This window comes from Crassostrea angulata, chromosome 3, assembly GCF_025612915.1.
Source record: "Crassostrea angulata isolate pt1a10 chromosome 3, ASM2561291v2, whole genome shotgun sequence".
Taxonomy (NCBI): Eukaryota; Metazoa; Mollusca; class Bivalvia; order Ostreida; family Ostreidae; genus Magallana; species Magallana angulata.
This window is the reverse complement of record NC_069113.1, coordinates 37,101,411-37,122,628: the sequence shown is the minus strand read 5'-3', so window position 1 is coordinate 37,122,628 and position 21,218 is coordinate 37,101,411. Positions and strand designations below refer to the sequence as shown.

Sequence of the window (21,218 nt, the reverse complement as noted above, 5' to 3'; positions counted from 1 at the left end):
AAGAACCTCTTTTTCTTCTTTGTCTAGAAACCCTCCAACGTTAATATATTTATCGCGGCCAAAAAAAATTAACATTTCTTTTCAAATTTAGGTTCAAAGCACTTGGGGTCTGGATGCAGATCGCCCTTATAGGTGCTATCCAATTCCGCTGCTCAAGGAAACTTTGATATTATAGACCGTTCGGCTTCTTTCAATTCTATTGCGATATATCAAGATAATTTGTTTTGTATAATGTCTTGTTTTTACAACATGACGTCATTAATACCATTTGTTAACATCATTCTCATTTTTACTACAAGACGTCATCAGTAGTCGATAACAAGATTCAACATTTTATGAAAACATAGTAACTAATCTTAGAATGCCTTTTCAGTTTTATTAGTGTCAACAATAAAAATTTTACTGCATCTAAGTTTTTACGGTCAAGTGAAGCATGCTATGGAAGAAAGAAGCCTCAAAGAAAGATTTACAATAGTTACGATCGGGATATGGCAAATATGTGGGTTCTTTGAGCGGATTTGTAAAGAACTGTTCATTGCGAAACATTTCAATGAAAGTGTAATTTAAGTGCATACATGTATTTTCAGGTTGAACATCTATTTTCATATCTTTGTTTAACCACTGAATTGTCAATTACAAGTCTGCCTTTCACCTGTTATTGTTTATTTTATCTATTTGTTAATTTTTTTTTCATTTTTGTTCTTTTGTCGGATTGCATGGATTCGCTCTGTTGCCGTCTTGAAGTGATTTGAATATCTTTTTAACGAATACTGATCGTCCTTTCTTTTGGTAAATCTATCTATCTATCTATCTATCTATCTATCTATCTATCTATCTATCTATCTATCTATCTATCATCTCATTAATAACAAATTAATGCATGCATGCAACTCGTGATCTTAGTTAAATTAACATAACAATAAAGTTCTTATTGATTGTTGAACATAATAAGGTAAAAAAAAAATGTCGACTTTTTATCATCTTTCCAAATGCCCAATGCTGTCTCTTGGAATCAAAAATAACCAATGCTAATTTCATAATTGTGTTTCAAATAATGAGGGAGACAAGTTGTCAGCACCATGAATAATAAGGAGACTACAAATATATCCAAATGTTCAAGTTGACTTACCATACAACTTGATTAATATGTACATTAATGTGTCATCGCGTGACACATGCCTCGGGGTCACATACAAAATCTTAAAACGGCACGATTTTTTGTGGCTAACTAAAAAATATCGGTCTCAGTAGACGAACTTCGAGCTTGTTTCATGTATTCCGCTCGCGTCGTCAATATATAACAACGTTGGCCCTCTGCCAAGTGATTAATTGTACTGACACAATGGCCTCGGTTTGTTTTATTTGGGCGATTGTGTGGTTGGCAGACGATCGATATATACAGTGGGGTTTAATACCAGACCATGTGGAATAAAAAAAAATATGATAGCCTGGGTTGAAATAAGGCTTTGACACAATATACAATATGTTAACGAGAAAACTTCTCACAAAAGATTGTCTGTTTGATAAAAGCCGAACTGCGTGTTTTCTATCATCTGTGTGTTATTAGAGAACCTCGATAAGTTAACTTAACGCTTGAGTAGGATTAATGACTCAGTTGCTAGGGGTAACTGTAAGCGCCCGTTAATTACATCTGACAAAGAAGTGTTTGTACAAACGTTTGTCGTCTGCTGAAAATTTACGTACTTGAACAAACTCGGTTTGAGTAGTGTGTGGAAGGGAGCTTTAAAAATTTAAGTACTTTTACGCTTTTATCTCAAAACTCAACAACTGATATGATATCAGCGTCAATTTCTTTCTCTCGATGGCATATAACATTTGAATCAAATTACAGCAAGTAAAAAAAATCTGTGTGAATATTTGCTTGAAAAAGGTTGATGAATTGCATTGGCTCCGTGCCAACTGCCAAGTTATACGGCAATAAATGGCCCTAATATAATGTGAGATTTGACTGTGCTGCTCTCTCAAGCATAGACGCCTTTGTGGACAGGAAACTGATTAAATTTTTTGCCCGAGGAAGTCGAGCGTGGAGGGATATCCGTTGCCAATGGATACATCGCTTTGTGGGATTGGCGAAAAACTTGTCAGCTGCGTTTCCTGCCTCGGGGGGTTTGTAGTACGTGCGAACAACTCAGACGATTCGATTCCTGAAAAGCGACGTCTCGGTAAAATCCATTACGTACGAAATAGTCGAGGCAGACATTTTTTTATGTTATAACCGACGCCATTTTCCACTGTTAAAGGGACTTATCGATTTTTTTATGAGGACTTAGAATTTAGTCACGTTGAACAAGTGTACAAGTTGATAACTACATAAATTATTGACTACAGTGTGTGTTGCGTAATACATCCACTGATCCAGGCTCGGGATTTATTCAAGCGAGCAAAGGTAAGCAGCACGTGTTGACGATATACTATATCATGTGCGAGTGGGTTCAGATTGTTGTGTGACGAGGTTGCGGTGTGTTTATTGATTGTATCATTCAGGATGAGTCTCGGTGAGTTGAGGAAGTTTATTGTCACCGAATCAGCCTATAGGCCATGGGCCTTATATATATAGTATTACTACTTTCCCATTTTCCCATTACGTTGTCTTAATCCCCGAGAAACACTGGGAATTATGTAAACAAACGCCAGGGGTTGTAAAATCGGTATGTGGTTTGTAAAATCTGAATGATGAAATATTTGGACGGTAAAGTGAAGTTGTATTATGAATGAGCATTTTCATATTCAAATACTTTCATATTTATAAATATGTACATGTTGTGATGTAATGACAATGTTGATGTTGAGCCAAGGCATGTGAATTTGTTATCTGGGTTCATTGTTTATAATGGCTACAGGTTCGACGTCTAAACATTATTAGAAGTCTGAATCAATGATATATAAATTTTTAAGTGATTGAAACATGCACCTAACTTTATAGTCCTATCCATGCACAACATCCCCAACGCCCCCATTCATCCCCACTCTACCCCAACCCAGCTCCTACCCCAAATCACTGCAAACCCTGAATGTCAACAAATTGAATGTATGATGTTTTCATGGATTTCATTTGACATATGGGTATTATGAAAGTGTTTACATACTGAATTATATCGATACATACGGTTACCTGAACATGTAAATTATACCATAGCATATGAAAACGTCCCGGTCAAAAGCCATCATCAGATCTATATGTATTAAGAAATTAAGACTGTCATGCATTCAATCCTCATATGATATAGGGATAGAACCATTCACGTAAAAATTCAAATTAACAATTAATAAGGTAAATTTCATATATATATATATATATATATATATATATATATATATATATATATATATATATATATATATATATATATATATAAAATATTAAGATTCAAAAGTCAATTAATTGTAACCAGATATGCAGGCAGTCACTTGACATGGCACATATGTTTTACTTGAGATAAATATCGACTTAAATGAACAACTTAATTATTATACAATCTGCATGCATGCATGTGGATTTCCTGAACAGATTTCTGTAAAAAAAAATTGTTCAACTTAATGTATCGTCAATGCAGATTGATCGAATATCAGAACAATTTCATTAATTAAATTGATACATTAGTTATCAAGCAACTTGACAAAAAAGTAATATCCCATTATTTTCTTTTAAAATGGAATAATGATACTGTAAACCCACATTTAATCGTATGCGAGAAAGGAATACAAGGATCAGAATAAACGTTATTTTGTTGCATTTAATATTATCTACATAAGGCTCGGAGTTGAAAAAATTTGTTGCCCTGAACCTATTTGGCATTGGTAAATTTGCAAAATAAATAAAGTAATTATGAATAAAAGATATATTTAAATTTGTTACATTCTTGTTATTACTGTATTATAGCTTCTATATAAAGTTTTTCTTACAAAAAGTCAATTAAACAAATTAAAATTTAGCCGCGGTCTAAAAAATTTGATGTGAATCGTTCTGCTGGTTCAAGATCGAAGTTGTCGGACCATATGTGTCCGACGTCAGCGGAACAGTGCCGAAGAGGCTGAGCTGTGCAACATAAAGAGCTGTTTGAAACTATACTTGCATCTGTAGTAAAGTGTATAACAAAATTGACAGTTGTTGACTGGGATTTTGGGAACATGATTTTGGCTTTGGGCAACATTCCTGTCTGAAGGGCCAATAAATCATGTATTGCCCTCATACCCAGTCAATATCTGTACATTGCATGTGTATACATATATGTAGTATCATTGTATACTGGCTGTGCTAGTTTATTATGCTTATGCTAATTTAAGGTGAAGATGGTATTTAAGCATCTTAAGTTTCCAAAATATTCAATTGAATACTGTATAAGGGAAATATTGACCCCCGATTTAGTTTTGCCCCTTTTAGCCTTCCTTATCGGTGGGCGAATATAAGACGGGGCAAAATCAAAACAATTTTTCAATTAAATGTGTTAATTCAAAAGAGTATATATTTTTCATTGCTTGAGCCCAGGAAAATTCAAGAAGGGGTCCCGGGTGAATCTGTTTGAAAGTGTAAAAGGACAAAAATAACATGGGGCAATAATAACATGAGGCAAAAATAACACTGTATACTGTATATTATCTGACAGACCATTGCTTATAATAAAGAGTTTATAACTAATTTTTGTGATGCATCTCGCCTCTCAGATGAGATATTTATCTTAATAAAAAGAGAATAAAATTTCCATTTCCATCTAATATGATAATTTGAATTTCTTATCAGGATTCAATGACTTCAATTCTGGTAGGATTTAGCAAAAGACATGATAATCTCTTGAAATGTTCTTTCAAAGTTTTTTCCAGAGAACTTGGTTTACATTTCTTTCCCATGGGATTTTTATTTTTGTATCAAATATTTCATGCTAGCAAGGGGTAACATAGAAATTGCCACCCGTTGTAAACCAATGTTGAACTTAATTTAGCAATATTTTCCCATAAATGAAAATTTTTAATTTAGTCCTCACTAATTTGCAATGTATAATTAATTTCTATTACCTAATGATTATGTATCCAAACCAGACATAATTCTATTAATATTAAATAGGTTTAATTTAAGAATGGTAAAGTTTCAAATTAAAACTTTTAACAGTGTATGATATAAAATTTATATTTGTCATAAGATTTTATATTTGCCTAAAATTATGTCTTTTGTAATTGAAGAAACTGGCCATAATTGACCCAAGTCATCAATATTGAAAATGAAGAATGATTCATTTAATATTGATTTGGATATCTGATGGCATCAAAGCTGCATTAAATTTCTTTTAAAAGTCTTGGAGATTCAAAACACCATTGTTACCAAGAAGATATATATGTAATTTCTCTTTGTACTTTGAACAAGGGAGATCCCCAGTAGTGACAAAGGGATTTGGTTTAGAGTGAACAAGTGACTTGAAAGTTGTTGGCAGTTGGTTTTGGAGTATTTCCGGAACATAATGCTAAGTGCTTAACAATTGGTAGAGGCTGGAAAACTGCCAATTATTATCATACTGAAACTTGTAGAAAATGCCTGACATTATGAAAGAATGGAAGCGAGATGTAATGTCACTGTGAGAATGCTCTGTTGAACATGTTGTAGTCTAAATTTGACTTCATTATGTAATAGATGTCTAAAATGGAATTGGTCACTTCACAGCAAGATGATAAAGTGAAATGTGTACCACTATAGCATTTAATGAATGATTTCCATTTAAAAGGACTTTTGGTTTAAGCAAAGTAATATATGCTTATAGTTCATCTAGCTATTCCCTTACCATGAGAACCTTTGCAAGCTTAACAGAGAAAGTAAAAAATGAACCCCTGTCTCATATGAAAAATACATTTTGCTAACTTCTAAGATCTAGTTAGAGGGACATATTGCTTGGAGAGAATCAATCCACATCTACTGAAGATGATTTTATACTATATCACTTTGAACTTGCAGTTATAAGCTTTATGAGACAGTAAAAATATTCTGAAAGTAACATAGATTTAAGAAATCAATCCTCATCTAATGAGGATGAAGATGTGATTTTGGGATTATTTGGATAGTTAACTGTATCAATCACTATCCAACACATGTATCAATTTCCTACAAACAAACAAATTTAGTCATTTTTTTTTCAAAATATTGCATATCTCTGGATATTAAAGGTATATTGTTTATCATATATGAATACTGTTAACATGAAAGAAAATCCAGTTTTCTGTCACATAAATAAATACACGCCTTCCCCCCCCCTCCCCTCCCCCCCCCCCAAAAAAAAAATAAAAATCAATCCCTATAGAAATGTATAAAAACAAGTCAATTTCAAATGTTCCAGTACAAATTAATTTCAATTTGCACTCTGGCTGTTTTGTTGTAGCATTTTCAAATCATATAGTTTTACTTTAAGTCTACTGTAGGCAAAAACAAAAATATTAGCATTTAAACCCAATGTACATGTGGAAGAGCATTCAGAGAAAAGTTTTGGGGATATAGGGAACGGGCTTTATAAGCCCACTGCCCACTGCTCCAGTTGGTAGTCTGCCAAAGATAACAAGCTTATCTTAAATCGATTGCAGTCTTTGGCATCTTAGTTCATTAGAGTTGGCCATGTTTTGTTTTTACACTAATTGACAAGACCAGCAATTCATTTTTAACAGTTTTGAAGGAAACAGTCAAGGTCAACGTGTTAATAACTTGGAAGATGTACTTATATGTAATATACATATATTTTTTCACTTGGTGATTTTTATTACTTTGGTTTTGCCTTACGGTCCTCAGACAATGAATCAGGGAGACTATGTTTATGTGAATATACATGTACATCTATTACACATATTCACATGTACATGTAAATTGTACACATTAATGGAGAAAGAGAATTTATATAAAGAATGTAAATTAACCTGTCAAGGTCTAAGACTAAATAAATCAAAAGTATCATAAATGTTAAAATGATGACTGCTCATGAAAAAAAAGCATCGGAATGTAAATTTGCTGTGCATATAATATGCATGTTAATATGATATAATACCACTAATTTACATGCATGAATGTTACAAATTTTTTGCTCTTAGGGATGGTTTGTGTTATTTAGGTTGGAAAGCCTTTTTTCGGTATAAGAAATAAGATATAAAATCATTTATCATGAAAAAAAAAATTCATGTAATTTGTGGACTGAATGAAAAATAGATTTTTATAGATCATTTACAGTGATGCATTTGGTTTTATTACTTAACATAATAGAAAATTAGAGAAAGGCAGACTGTAATTAATGCCTTAATCACGAACACATTGTTATTAAATATAAGTAATGTTGATACCCTTATGCAAAGTGGTTCACGCTGAGTCCCAAGTTTGTAATGATTAATCCACCTGTCGCTGATGTGAGCATTATTAATCCATTATACAAAAATCCCCAAACATGTATGCATAAGAAGGATGATTCTGATCAATACCGTATAACCATGTAACAGCGCCATAATGAATGTTTAATGAAAGATGACAAATGAGGGGGAAATGATTTATTGATAAAAAAAAGTTTTTCCATCACTTTAAAAAAATATGAAGGTAGCTAGAGTAATTTATTCCACATGTAATCGAGGAGATAGTCTAGTATTGTAAAGACTTCTCCAGACCCTTTTAAAGTAAACACCAATATTAGTCAGGGGATAGGAGAATCATGTGAGATATTAATCATTCTATTATGACATAGAACTATTCTGGACAGATCCCAAGAAAAAAACAGTACTTATATATAACCACCATATAGTGGTTTATCTAGTATACTTTTTAGATATATCTTTATTATCTACATTTGCAAATATGTTTCCTTATATGAACCTATAGAATAGCGATTCTGTGTGAACTTTTTTCGTGGTATATTGCAATGATAATCGTACGTGCTTATCGTTTTTCAGTTGCATTATTGCAATCATTTAAAAAAATTATGAACAATTTGCATTTAACGTAAATATCAGAAATAAACAGTATGTTATCAAAAATTCACCGAGATATCCTGGTGAACTTTCTGACATGGTGTTTACCAGGTATTTCTTACACGACATTTTCACCTCTCCAGCATTAAGCATTCATATATACACCGAAACATTCAATTTTTTGACTGATATAAAATTAACATGAATTTGAATGTCACAGGCATTATTACATATTCAAAGTAAAAAAAAAAAAAAAGTAAAGATAAGGTATAATTGGTTTGATTCTAAATAGTGTTCTCAATCAAGTCTTCGTTGTGTAAAATACTGTAGAGTCATATATTTTCGTTGGGTTAAAATTTCGTTATTTTTAAGCCAAATAAGATTTTGTTGGCATTTAATTTCATCAGATCGTAATCTCTCTGCATTCTTTAATACTTGGGTTAAAAATTCATCATGGATTTAATTTTGTTGATTTATACTGCCTATGAAATTAATGAAATTAAATCCTCAGTAATTTTAGCTTTTACAGTAAATTAGAAAAAAAAGTTTATTAACCCATATCTCTTTTTATTTCATGTTTAGTGTATAACTATATAAAAAGCAAGCTCTTCACCAAGTTTTTTTTGTTTTTGTTTTTCTTAGGGAAAATGCAAGCACTTGATGTATGGTTTCCTTAAAGGAATTAATGCATTCATAAGGTAAGTTAGATTTATACAATATGCATGATAATTAGATTGTGTGGATGAATAAAACATTTTTGTTTTTAATTTATCATTAGAAAAAAAACCAATTGCACTCAAAATCTGAATTCTTGACCTTTTGTATATATATATATATATTTATGCAATGATCTGCATATAATGTTAGGGCAAGTTCATGCAAGATTCTTATCTTGTAGGGAAATATTAGAATTCTCTTGAAGTTTTTGTGCTACTTGCACGTATACACTTGCAGAGTGATTTGAGCCAACGCACATGATTCTAAATACTAATAACTATATCAACTTTCAGCAGCAGTTTTATTTTGAATTAACCAGAAAGGGATTCATTTTTCTTATTTTTCCAGTAAAAAGGATCATGAAAAAAAAAATTGTGTGTGTAGGGGAGGGGGGGGGGGGGGAGTGATACCATGTGCTAAGAGTATACATGTATTGTGTATAGGAATTACTTGTGTAACTTACCTTGTGTAAAAAAGAAATTATGATTTAGATAATTTAATACATATATAGTTTGATACAGTGTATTAATAAAATGTTAAAAATATTTAAATTAAGATATATTTTCTGAGATAACATAAAAAAAATGTAAAAAAAAAAATAAAAAAATACCGGTATTTAGAATTGCAAGATTTTATGCACTTTCTGTCAAATTTTTTTCATATTTTGGTGTCATTAACAATATGAAGCATGAATGTAAATGCGTACAACAGTGCAAAAAGAGAAAAGGTATAATAAATGCATTTATGCAATCTTGACACTCACTTTTCATATTTGAAAAACTGACATTCAACTTTCTAAAACTAGCATTTTTTCTGAAGACTGACAATGATTGATGTTGTCATGAGTTACTGGTAATCTTGACAAAGGAACTATTTCAATTTCAAACAGAAATGATAACAGACATGAAAATGCATTGCAACTGAAAAGGTAAAGTAATTTAAAATTTTGCCTGGTACTAAATTGCTGTTTCTTTTGATAGGTACATGTAGCATGCAGACTATGCAAATTAAAGCAGAGAGACAAGACACTGGTTATAGTGTTGCTTCTGGATACCAGCCTCCACCAGCATTACCAATACCAAATGGAGGCCCACCATCTCACCCCTCTCAACTGAGCAATGCCTTCAGACAAATGCCTCCGCAGTTATATGCAACGTATAGCCAAGTACCTGGCCAACAACAGAGCAACGCAGGTGGGCAACCTCCTTATTTTCCCCCACCCTCATCAGTGTCTGGTTCCCAAGTGAGTCAAGTTACAAATGGAAACAATGAACAGGCAGATGCTGAGAAAATAAAGATCTCAGAAAATCAGATAGACTTTTCTAGTGTCAAAGGCATTTTTGGATGGACCACAGTAGATGGAGTGAATGTGCCATACATTTTTAGGAAAGACAAACAATTTGTGTCAGTGCGCATTGTGGAACAAAAACTTCTTAGTAAGTATCCAAATTCCTATCCAGACGAACTGGGCAAGCATCAGCCATTAACAAGTTATTTCATCACTGGGCATGAAGCCAAACTTTTGAATGAAATCAATACTGTACACTGTGGTGGTGAATTTGGTCAAAAGCAATTTAATTCCAAGGATTTAATAGTGCTATTAGAAGATTTTGTGGATTTTTACAACCTTGTGAAAAAGACTTTTCCAGAAGCCAAGCAAAACGAAATGAATGGGAATACCTCTATGGGGCCCCCACCATTGCAGTCCATGCAGATTAATCTAAAACAAACAGAAGACAGCAATGAGCCATGTGGATGGATTCAAGTGAACAATACAGTGACTCCTTATGTGAGAAGAGAAGCACTTGGAAAATTTGTTCCACTATCTGTCATGAAATATGCAGCTGCTCTTAGCATCCCAGAAAAGGGTGTGTTGCCTTCTGAGGAAGAGTGTGACTTACTAAACAAAGCTTGCAAATTAGCCGGCTTTAATTTCACTTTTTCTATGACAACAAGAATCATATGCCTAACGGACATTTTGAAACATTGCAAAGTTCACATTATGGAACTTCCGATGGAAAATCCACTTCAACATGCACAATATTTAGATCTTCCATCATCTACTTCCTCCATATCTCAAACCACAGTAGAAAGTCCAGCAGCAGTTAATTCATCCATTTCTGGACAAACACATATGACATCACAATCCTCTCCACAATCAATGAGACATGACATTTCTGAAGTTGCAGTAGTCCCAACTGATAAGCAACTAACGCCTGAACAAAACACAGTGTTTCCTCCCCCTGGGTCCTACATGGGACCACCCTATCCATACATGGACCCTCGGTATATGTTTACATTTAACAGACATCATTATCCTATGAATTATGGTCCTCCTAATGTTACAGTTAACCAGCCTCATCCTGGTTATCAACCAGGAAACAGACCTCCTTATCAAAATGGCCATTTTCCACCTGGTCAACAAAATAGTCAATATCCTTCTCAAGACCAAATAAGGCCATCTCGTTCTCCAATCAGGAGCCCTACTGCAAATGTTCCTCCATCCTCATTGAGCAATCGTGTGTCCCCCTCTTCAATAGGAAGACCAAGGGCTCCCCTATCAAATGGCATGAACTCAGCAAATATGTACCATCCCTCTCAGTTAGGTTCCCGTATGTCAGCTTCAGATTTGCAAAGTTTCAATATGGCAAACCGACCAAGAGGAAATGTTGGCAGACCCCCTTACAACCCTCGTGCATCCTCATCAAATAGAATGTCGAATTCCAGCAGTATGCAAGGTTTCCCTTTTGTGCCAAATTATCCAATGCCACAAATGGTCCCTCCAAACCAGCAGAGGCAGGGGTTGACAATGAGAGCCAAAACTGTGAATATTCCTCCCCCTCCAAACATGTCGGGACCACACCAGGCACCAAGACAACATGGTCCAAGAATGTCATCCCAACAGGTAAGCAGAGACAAATCATATGACTATAACTTTATAGCAATGGATGAGACATGCATTTTTAAATTTTTTGTAACAATATGTCATATTCACTTTGAAAGCATCAACAAGTGCTTATTGCCTGACGTCATGACGTCAGGCATATCTAAGGTTTAAAAGTTACAATCTCCGAAACAGTGCAGACAATGGGATCAAGCAATATCATGATATTTCACAAAAAAGATTAACCGATGCATGTTTAAGATGTCAGCATTTACATTCACAATTGATGGGATGTAATAACAACAGCGAGCAAGAGTTTTCAAGTAAAAGGGATGTTTACTATGCAGTGCACGTGTGTAATCCTGATTTAAAAATAGATCAGCATTCCACCTTATTTGAACGATGAAAAAGGGTAGGGGGTCATCGCAACAAGTTGTAACATATTGCTTATTACGATACAATGTAATTAATAATTGGTGTTGTATTATCATTATTACAAGAGAGTCATAAGTTTGGATTAAAACAAATATATATTTATACAGCTGGAATGTTTACTGGAGGAACTAAATCGCCAAAGCGGGTTGTGACCCGATTTTCGTTCAGTTGGGCGATTTCATTAATCTTGAAAAGGGGTCATAACTCGCGTGTCTTACTATAAATGTACATTGCTACATTTAACAACTACGAATCAAGTGTGTTTGTTAATTCGATATATTTCTTCCAAAACATCCGTTCCAAAGAATAATATACATATATGTAGTTGTTACAAAAAAAATGTCCAAAAATTCATCTGACCCCCTACTCATGGATCTCTACCAATGGATGAGTTCATTCAAACATCTCAGCCGTTGCGTGAATGGTAAAGCAAAATTTCGCGCCATAATTTTTTGCGCGCCGATTAGTGGACGGGTCATTAATCTCCAGCTTTCAAGCTTACATGCACTTATATGATAAGTGTACATTCCTTTAAAAAAATGAATTATTAAAATAATTGAATTTCAAGTAATACTAGTATATATGTACATGTTCTAGATCGAAAAAAGACTGACATTTCGTCTTAAATTTGCACGTTCCGTTTATAAATTTATAATCAGCAGCGAAAATTAAAATTTATTACTGATAAGATAGCATAATTGATACATGCATGCTTCCATTGAATAATTTTGTTTAGTCAGGCAAGCTTTTTGGAAAGCTATTACTTGTATTTATACAATGGTCACTACACTTGTACTTCAGGTACTTTTCCTACTTGAAAACCAACATTGATTTAAGGAAGTTTTTTCTCTCAGTTCTTTTCATGCAATTTCAAAAACTGGTTTTCTATGTGAGAAAAATGTAGTTTAAGTACATAATTTAAGAGCCTCTCAAAAATATTTATTCAGCAGTTTTAAATAAATGATGAACATCTACTAGTTACATTCTTGCAATATATACTGCCAATGATGCATGTGAATTTAAACAATCTTTTTCACTGGGCTTGATAAATTTGAGTCAATAATGCTATTTCAAAATGTTTTCATCAATATGCACAAAATTATGTTCTTTTAAATCAATCAGCTTTGCAAAAAAGTAACACGAGAAAAATTTGGTTAAAGGTAATTTTCATTCAAATTCAGTACAACAAGTGGCTTTTATTTGAAAGCCAAGATGAAACAATCTCATATTTCAATAAATATCCTTTTAGCATACTTAACAGTTAACCTCTTCAAATTGTTAAATGGGTTTCCTGAAAGGTAAAATCTGGTTATTGAAATGGCGAAAAGGGTGGGCGGGCAGCCCGGCCAAAAAGGTATCCCTAATGTATGGATAACTCGCTCCTCCTACAGTTTTCAAGATAAAGAAGCTTTTGTTTTGCAGAACAATTGTGCATATTTCAGAGATGTGCATATTACTTGGATTTTGATTTTTTATAATTTATCCAAAAATACCAGCTGTTGAACTTAGTTATTTTACCCCATTTCTCTGGATCGATAGTGTTTATTAATTTAGGATTGACAAATGGATTATGGATAATTTTCACACAAAAGAACCTGGTTTGCTGTCACATTGACAACATTTCTCTTGTTAATGTTGAAATGTAAAATATGAACTACAAATAGGAATTGTTACTGATACTAGAGTTCAGGGGCCGGTTTCTCAAAAAGGCCTACGTCCAGGCGTAAGCTTAGTCCGGACTAAACAGGGACTAAACCTCAAAACCAGACTAAGTTGCGTTTCACAAAAAGGCGGAAACTTAGTTGGGACTAAATTTGGGTTTAAATCTACGCCTGCTAATGGGTAGGCGTAAGTCTTTAGTCTGTGCACAAAATTTGCGAGTGTTTTGTTATCAAGGCAAAATAAACAGAGAATTTTATTTTTTGGTTATATGTGTTAAGGAAAACATTCACATTTATCTAAATATTTGTACATGTACGTATTACTGTAAAAATACATATTGTTTGATAACTGTTTCTATTTCTAAATAAATTAAGATTAATTCAATTTGATAAATAATAGGCTCACCTTGACTAGACTATTAATAATCGTATGTAATATACATTACTACTCGTTAATGAAATTTACCTAAAGTGTGAAGAATGGGTATACCCCGATAAATGATATAAACACAATAATTAAATGATGCTATAATTCTAAATTAAACATGTATTCCCCAACAAGATAGATGTATATAAGTACGAATGGATTATTGATTTTTAAATAAATACTCAGTAAACAAAAACTAGAATTTTTAAATGTTTCTAATCAAGTTTGAACCTGTGAAACGAAACTGATTTAAAAATTATAAATAGGAGCAACTCAAAATGTTTACAGTTGTACTTTGTCCTTGTGTGTGGTTGTTTGTTCTTTACCTATATTACTGAAAACTTTACAACACGTATGCATTCTCATTTTCATTTTTTTACTCCTAGTATCTCTACAAAACCGTATGAAAGCTACATGTATTTTGGAATGTTTATGAACTCGCATTTAAATACAAACAATTTTTGTTTGTTAAAATATTACTTAAAAATATGTTTTAGAAGCGGGCAGAGTGTGCATCAATTTTAGATCTAATGATATGCGTTTGTCAAGGTCCTCAAAGATTCTAAAATTTCACATGCACACCTTGAATTTTTGGAAATCAAATTCATTCATCTTATTAATTCTAGGATGAAGTGATCAATTGCGTTCATATTAAACATCGATCGTAATTCTTTTAAAATAGGTACATGTATGGGGCAGATGTACTATCAATGATCTTCCTGCATTTTCATATGCATTGTTTATTTGTACTCATTTAACTGAATTGATCTTTAATTACTTGATTTCATGATAGTTTAATTTTGTTTCATCATATTTAAGATGTATGTATAACAAGGGATTTTTTTTTCTTTCTAAGTTGTCGACTTGCAATACAAAAGCGTTGTTTTAGCAGTTTTACAACAGTGTGCATTATTTACAAATTTAACTAGCTTGCATTTGTCATACTTATTATATAAACAATTGTATACACAAACACCCCCACCCCATGCAATAACCCAAAGCAGATAGGGAAAATAGTAAAACTCACATGCACTTGTTAAAACTGCAAAGATAAAAAATGTCTTATCCGGTAGGGGATAGGTGATTTTTTAGATGCCTTTTCCATTAAACTTGTAAAAACCTTTTATTTATAAAACTTTATTTAAAGGGACTTGGACACGATTTTACTTAATGTTTTCAAATTTTCTTTTTCCATTTTCAATGTTTATACTGATAGATACATGTATAGAAGTTTATAATGCTATGTCAAAAATCAAGTTATAAGCAAGATACAGAGTTCATAATTCTTTGTTTTGTAAACAAAGCTCGAATATTCTCATTTTTACATCTTCGTTGTATTGGTGTAAATACATGTCAATTTGTCTAAGAAATGGGAATTTTCTATATTACAATTTTGTAAACAACTATAAGACTCGAGCATCAATTCTTTTCCTCTGTATCTCACTTGTAACTTGACTTTAACATCTAATATTTTGATCAATCATTTAAAATGCACCAATAAAGTATTTTATACACAGAAAATAAAAATAAAATGTTTGATCTCAAATCGTGTCTAAGTCCTTTTTTATTTAAAAATAGGAAGGGTGTTCTTAGATAACTGCTTTTATATCTTTATTTTAATCAAAATACTGTATACAGGGTTATTTGGGTCCCGTGTAATTTCCGTCCTTCTACACTAAATACATTTAATTGTCACATATTTGGTTTCTGAAACCTCTTATATATGCCGCTTTCATATCAACTGTTTTCCTCTAAAATTTCATTATGTTAAGAAGTGTATAGGCATTTGTTCTACTTTTATTAATATAAAATGTCATGAACAGCTTGAACTATGCACATTCAGTGGTAAAGTATAACATGCGTACTTTCGGGTACTACATGTACTAAGAATTGGAAAATTGATCCACCACATATAATCATAGCCTCAAAGCAAAACAAAATACGATATGCGCATGCTTAGTACTCAGCGGACATGTCTAAGTTTTTCGACATTTAAACCCTAACTTACGCCTCTTTCAGAAACGCAACTTAGACTCGACTAAATATTGGCGTAACTTTGCTAGTCGGACTAACTTAGGCCCAGATTTACGCTTTTTTGAGAAACAGGCCCCAGTAGACTTAATTGCTAAATCATAATGATCATGAACTTTGATTTTTTTGTGATGAAATTACCACTGTAATAAAATTGGAAATACCTAATATCTGAAGAAAAAAATTGATAATGCGCATTTGAAACTGTTTTTATCAATTACAATTTTTGTACCAATCTGCCTTGTAATAATTTTGGTGGCTTTTTAGTATTAAAAAAAGAAAGTGTTTTCCGTATTTTTTTTCTTTTTCAATAACTTGCTTGATATTAGTTTCATGCATAATGCATTGCTAACAAAAAGTTGCGTTATTAAAAGGCTTTAATTAAATTTTTCGAATAGTTCTGTGATATTTGTTTAGTATATACAGCTAATTCTTATACTGTTATATAGTTAAACCACTTTTTGTCCCTTTTTAAAAGAAAGTACTTCATTTCAATGTTAACAAGTAAATCAGATCCAATTAAAGGAAATTTAATCTCACATGCTCAAACAATTTATATCCTGATGAAAATTTATGTACATATTAAAAAAATCAAAAATAGAATTAAAGATTTTATAAATTTTACAGGTCTTTGAAGAAACAGTTTGCATTGATGATCTTTTTGATGTCTTTAAAAGCCATCAATCAAATTGACAGCATCTGTAATTCCTATCAAAGGAAAAAAAAAACAATATTATTATGTTAAGATTCACAAAAACAAATTCAACTTGATTTGTTAGAATAGATAATAAATGAATTTATAATTTTACATCACTTTTATCTGTTTTGACTAACTACAATTAGCATATAAAATATCTAATTGGAAATACAGTGCACGTATTAAAAAAAAATAACAGAAATAATAATTTTTAAGGTTGTCTTAAGAAGAATGTACACACATTAGCTTTTTAGTTACAATGGATATATAATTACATTGTTTAAACTAAAAATGATTTCAGTTCTTACAATAACAAAGTTTAACAAAGGTGTTATAATGGAGCATAATGATATTAGACATGGCATGGATCTCTGACTGAATTTATTTCACTGCGCAAATATCTTACCAGCTATTCAGTCAAGCTCTGTTAACAGATTTTAGATTTGGTTGTCTTTGTCATATAAACGTAATTGGCAAATGACCTCAGTTAAGTATTTGTATACTTGGCATCACGTTTATGAATAATTATGCTACAATCTTTCTTCAGCCGATTCCGACAATACTTTTATGAGCTTTTCATGGCAAGCTTCCAACATTTTTTTTTGTTCTGAAGAGTTGATTTAAAAAACTTCTGTATGATTTAACAATCAAGTTTAAACATTCTAACTTTGAAATGCAATGCCTGGCACCTGATGACAGAATAGAGCTCTGACTGTTGATAAAAGAATGCAATTTGATCCACCCATACCCAAGTTCATTGAGAACAATACAGGTGTGGCAAACTAAAGAGTTTACCTGTATAGTGTTAAATTTAGAACAAGATTATTTAAGAACGATTACCAAGAATTACTGGAAAGAAAATTTTCATGAATTCTGAGAAGTGTGTAAAAACAATTTTTTTTAAATTGTAAATTACAAATGTATGATGTAATGTCTATGATAATGATAATTTATTGAATGCAAATACATGTATACTAGTATCTAAAATTGTCACTTGCAGTTGACATAGTGTCTCTGTTAGGTGTCCTTTTTCAAATATTAAACACTGCCTGTCTCCTGCAATTATAAGACGTTCACTTTCTTTGATTTGCAGGGTCTTTCAAATGGACAGCATCGTCCGGCTGCTGGATTGCCCCAAGTTCGCCAGCCAATCATTAACTCAAAAATAAATGAAGTTCCAGGGAACAAACCAGAACCCCCACCACAGGAGAAAAGCACTCCTCAAAACTCTCAAAATGGTCAAAATCACACAAAAGAAAAGACTTCACCTCCAGCTTTGGTTGAAAGTATTAAAGGTGTTTGGTTAGCTGGAAAGAGCATATCGTGCATGCATTTGAATAGACCTGGCCGACAGGGCAAATTCTGCCTTGTGGAAGCTGTGTGCAAGCTTTATTTTAATGGTTGTAGTGTGAATGAATTTCTCTATGCACTGGAGAATGTCCTAAAGGTTCCTCTGGTAACCTGTACAGATGAAGAGGAGAAATCGTTTATTTATTATTACAGTTTACCTGTTACAGTACTGAAGTGCAACAAAATGATCAATTACGATGACCTAAATGAATATTTTCCCCAGTTATCATACGTGTTCAGGGAGAAAACAGGGTCAAACGGTGATAGTCAGAGTAACCCAAATTCTACCTCAAACAAGAGCCAGGCCAGGGGTGTCGGTGAGGATTTATCCAGGAAGAGGCCTATAAACACAAATGGAGGACCACCTAGTAAGCAACCATGTCGTAAACTGGAAGCAACAGTACAAAGACTTCTCAGTCAGCAAGAATCACAGAAAACTGGTAAGAAGCAGTTAGAACAATTTGTCCAACAAAACTTAATTTAATATAAGGTCTGTTTATCCTTTTGCTAAATTTTTAAATTAATTATCATTGATGAATAGAACAAAAACATTACTTTTGGTTGCGAAATAGATAGGGCCGGGGTGAAACAAGCTTGATTATCAAGGTTTTTTCTTTGTTACCACAAAATAAGCTACATGTTACATTGTAAATGTATAGGTATTGTGATAGGCTTATACAACAAATCTTCGTTTTTGATTTACAGAATATCCCAATAAACCTATTATCAATGGGGAGTCCTCAGGGGGAGCTGTTATTATTTTGGATTGAATTGATACACCCCATAAAGTATCATTCTTTTCAAACAGAGACCACCATAAGCCAGACTTAAGCAATGCTCCCTTCATCAAAGTTATTGGAAAGTGCCATGAACCTTCATCTGAAGTGTTGATCACCAAGAGTAAAAGGGAGCATTCAAAGCATGAAGAAAAAGCCAAGAACTTTTAAAGCATTTATTCTTCAGAAGATGTCTTGAGTTTTTTTGCAGGACTCTAGGCATTCTGTTGTGAGCAATGCACTCCAATTTGGACTGTGTAGAGATGATTCTGATCAAATAGGTTGTGTCTGTTAATAGTACTATATTAAAAAAATGAGTTGGATGAGTTATTGTATTTTTAAATTGTACAGTATATTTTGCCTCATTGAGTTTTTCCTCTCAAGACAAAAGAGAGGAAGAAATAATGACAAATGGTAAATACGCAGATTTTTTTTTAGATTGTCTCATTTGTCACTGTGACAGAGTTTTGTGTTCGACAACTGGGCATTATTGTATACATGTATTGTGTATATAACATTAACAAGTGGTAACTAAATATGTATGTATAACAAAAATTAAAGAGGAATAACTCTTTTCAACAGCAATAGTTTTACCATTTTCACTGCCATTTATAACATGAAAAATATGATTTCATAGGAAAAATAAACTTTTGATGAATGACCTTTGTTGCATTAACATGAACTCCTTCACCCGATTAACTTAATTACCTTATTGAATGTTTTCACAACAAACAAATACAATACATTTTGCTATGTTGTAAATTTCTTTTTATAATAAATATGATTTTCTGTATTTGATGCCACATAGTACCATATATCCCTGTTTTCATCTTTGCAAGTTTTTTTTTTATTACATGTACATGTAGATAGCAGTAGTATTTTTTGAGCCAATGCTAAGTATGTTATTGCAATATGGCCAAAACTTGAGTGCTATAGAGTTAGTAAAATGACAAATATAGTGTAGAAGTTTTGGGTGTTTTTTTATTGTTTGTGTTTTGACCTTTTCTCTGTTACAGGGTATCGGTCTTTCTTAGTTGGCATTACATTTGAGAGCAATACTTAATTTCAGAGAATTTTTTTTCTCTTTACCTGTTTTATTTTATGATTTTATTACATGTATTCTGATATTTTGAACAGTTCATTTTCACATGAAATTTCATTTTTTTTCCTTATCCAGCATGTCAAACAATAAAATCCCCATACTTTCATATAATTTTTTATTTCATATCTTATCAACAATCAAAATAGGTTAAAAGAAAATTTAAGCTATTTTTTAACTTCCTATAAATCTTAATTTTTCTCTTTGGTTTTTTTTTGTAATGAACATTTACAGACATTGCCAAAAAAAACTGTATAAAAAAAAATCAAACCAACTTCTTTTAGGGTCTTTTGTTTGAGCTTTGAAAAGCATTATAAGAAACTGGTCACACACAACACGATGCGTGGTAAATTTTATTTTCTAATGTTTTTTTTTTTTTCAAAAGAGTGAAAGTGTACAGAACATTCATGGCCACCATCTCATATTGAGAGAGATGAAATCATTGTTTTTAGACTTCATAACAAACATTTTTATACATTTTTCATGTTATTTCATAATTTGTTAATAACTTGTGTACACATTGTGCTGATCGCGTTAGTAATTGAGAATGAAGTAAAAACTGAAACAAACAATGTGCTTGTTGTTTATCGCCACTTTACACGGTTTATTGTTCGTACAAACAAGGCACGTGACTTCTTACAGAATTGTTTAGAACGTCAACGTGGACTTTGCTCCAAAGTATTTTTGTGCTTCACGTAACCTTTTCTTGTACTGTGATGCCCTGGAGCTACATGTATGCTATATATGTGCGACTATGACAATTTTTAATAATTTTCGATCGCTTGAAGGTGATTTTCTCCAATTTCTGCACGTTACAAAATGTAATAAATGTCACATATATAAAAATCACCGTAGGCGTTTGCTAATCATGTTTGGGTTAATATGACGTTACTATGGTTTATGCACGGTAACCCGTAGCAACGCGGGGTGGGTGTGTTAATTTGTCCAATCACCCACGGTTTATAGCACTAACCTGCCTCTGCCATCGACAAAAAAGCTTTTGAACCTTTAAAAAATGACATGGCAATCATGCTTATTCATTTTTGATACAGATAGTATTGGAAAAAAAATTTCAAAAAAAACCCCACTGCTATCATGAGTACAGATTTTACAGATATTTAGTGTTTGTCCCGGCGTAAAAAGTAGAACTACTCGGATGAGAAGTGGAAACTTGTGTATCCTCATAGATTGCATGACCCGTAA

General features: G+C 32.5%; 1 protein-coding gene across 4 annotated transcripts; it reads left to right on the top strand.

Moving 5' to 3' along the window:
• Positions 1-1,613: 1,613 nt before the first annotated feature.
• LOC128176278 (uncharacterized) lies at positions 1,614-20,587 on the top strand. Of its 4 annotated transcripts, none has more exons than XM_052842497.1 (5): positions 1,614-2,407; positions 8,581-8,636; positions 9,636-11,560; positions 17,884-18,580; positions 18,949-20,587. In XM_052842497.1, exons 3-5 carry the CDS (start codon positions 9,647-9,649, stop codon positions 18,969-18,971), a joined length of 2,634 nt encoding a protein of 877 aa, XP_052698457.1. In that variant the 5' UTR covers positions 1,614-2,407; positions 8,581-8,636; positions 9,636-9,646; the 3' UTR covers positions 18,972-20,587. The 4 variants fall into 4 exon arrangements, with proteins under 4 accessions (XP_052698457.1, XP_052698454.1, XP_052698455.1 ...); XM_052842494.1 differs by having other exon boundaries at positions 1,646-2,407; positions 18,846-20,587; XM_052842495.1 differs by lacking the exon at positions 1,614-2,407 and adding an exon at positions 2,483-2,516 and having other exon boundaries at positions 18,846-20,587.
• The last annotated feature ends 631 nt before the right edge of the window (positions 20,588-21,218 follow it).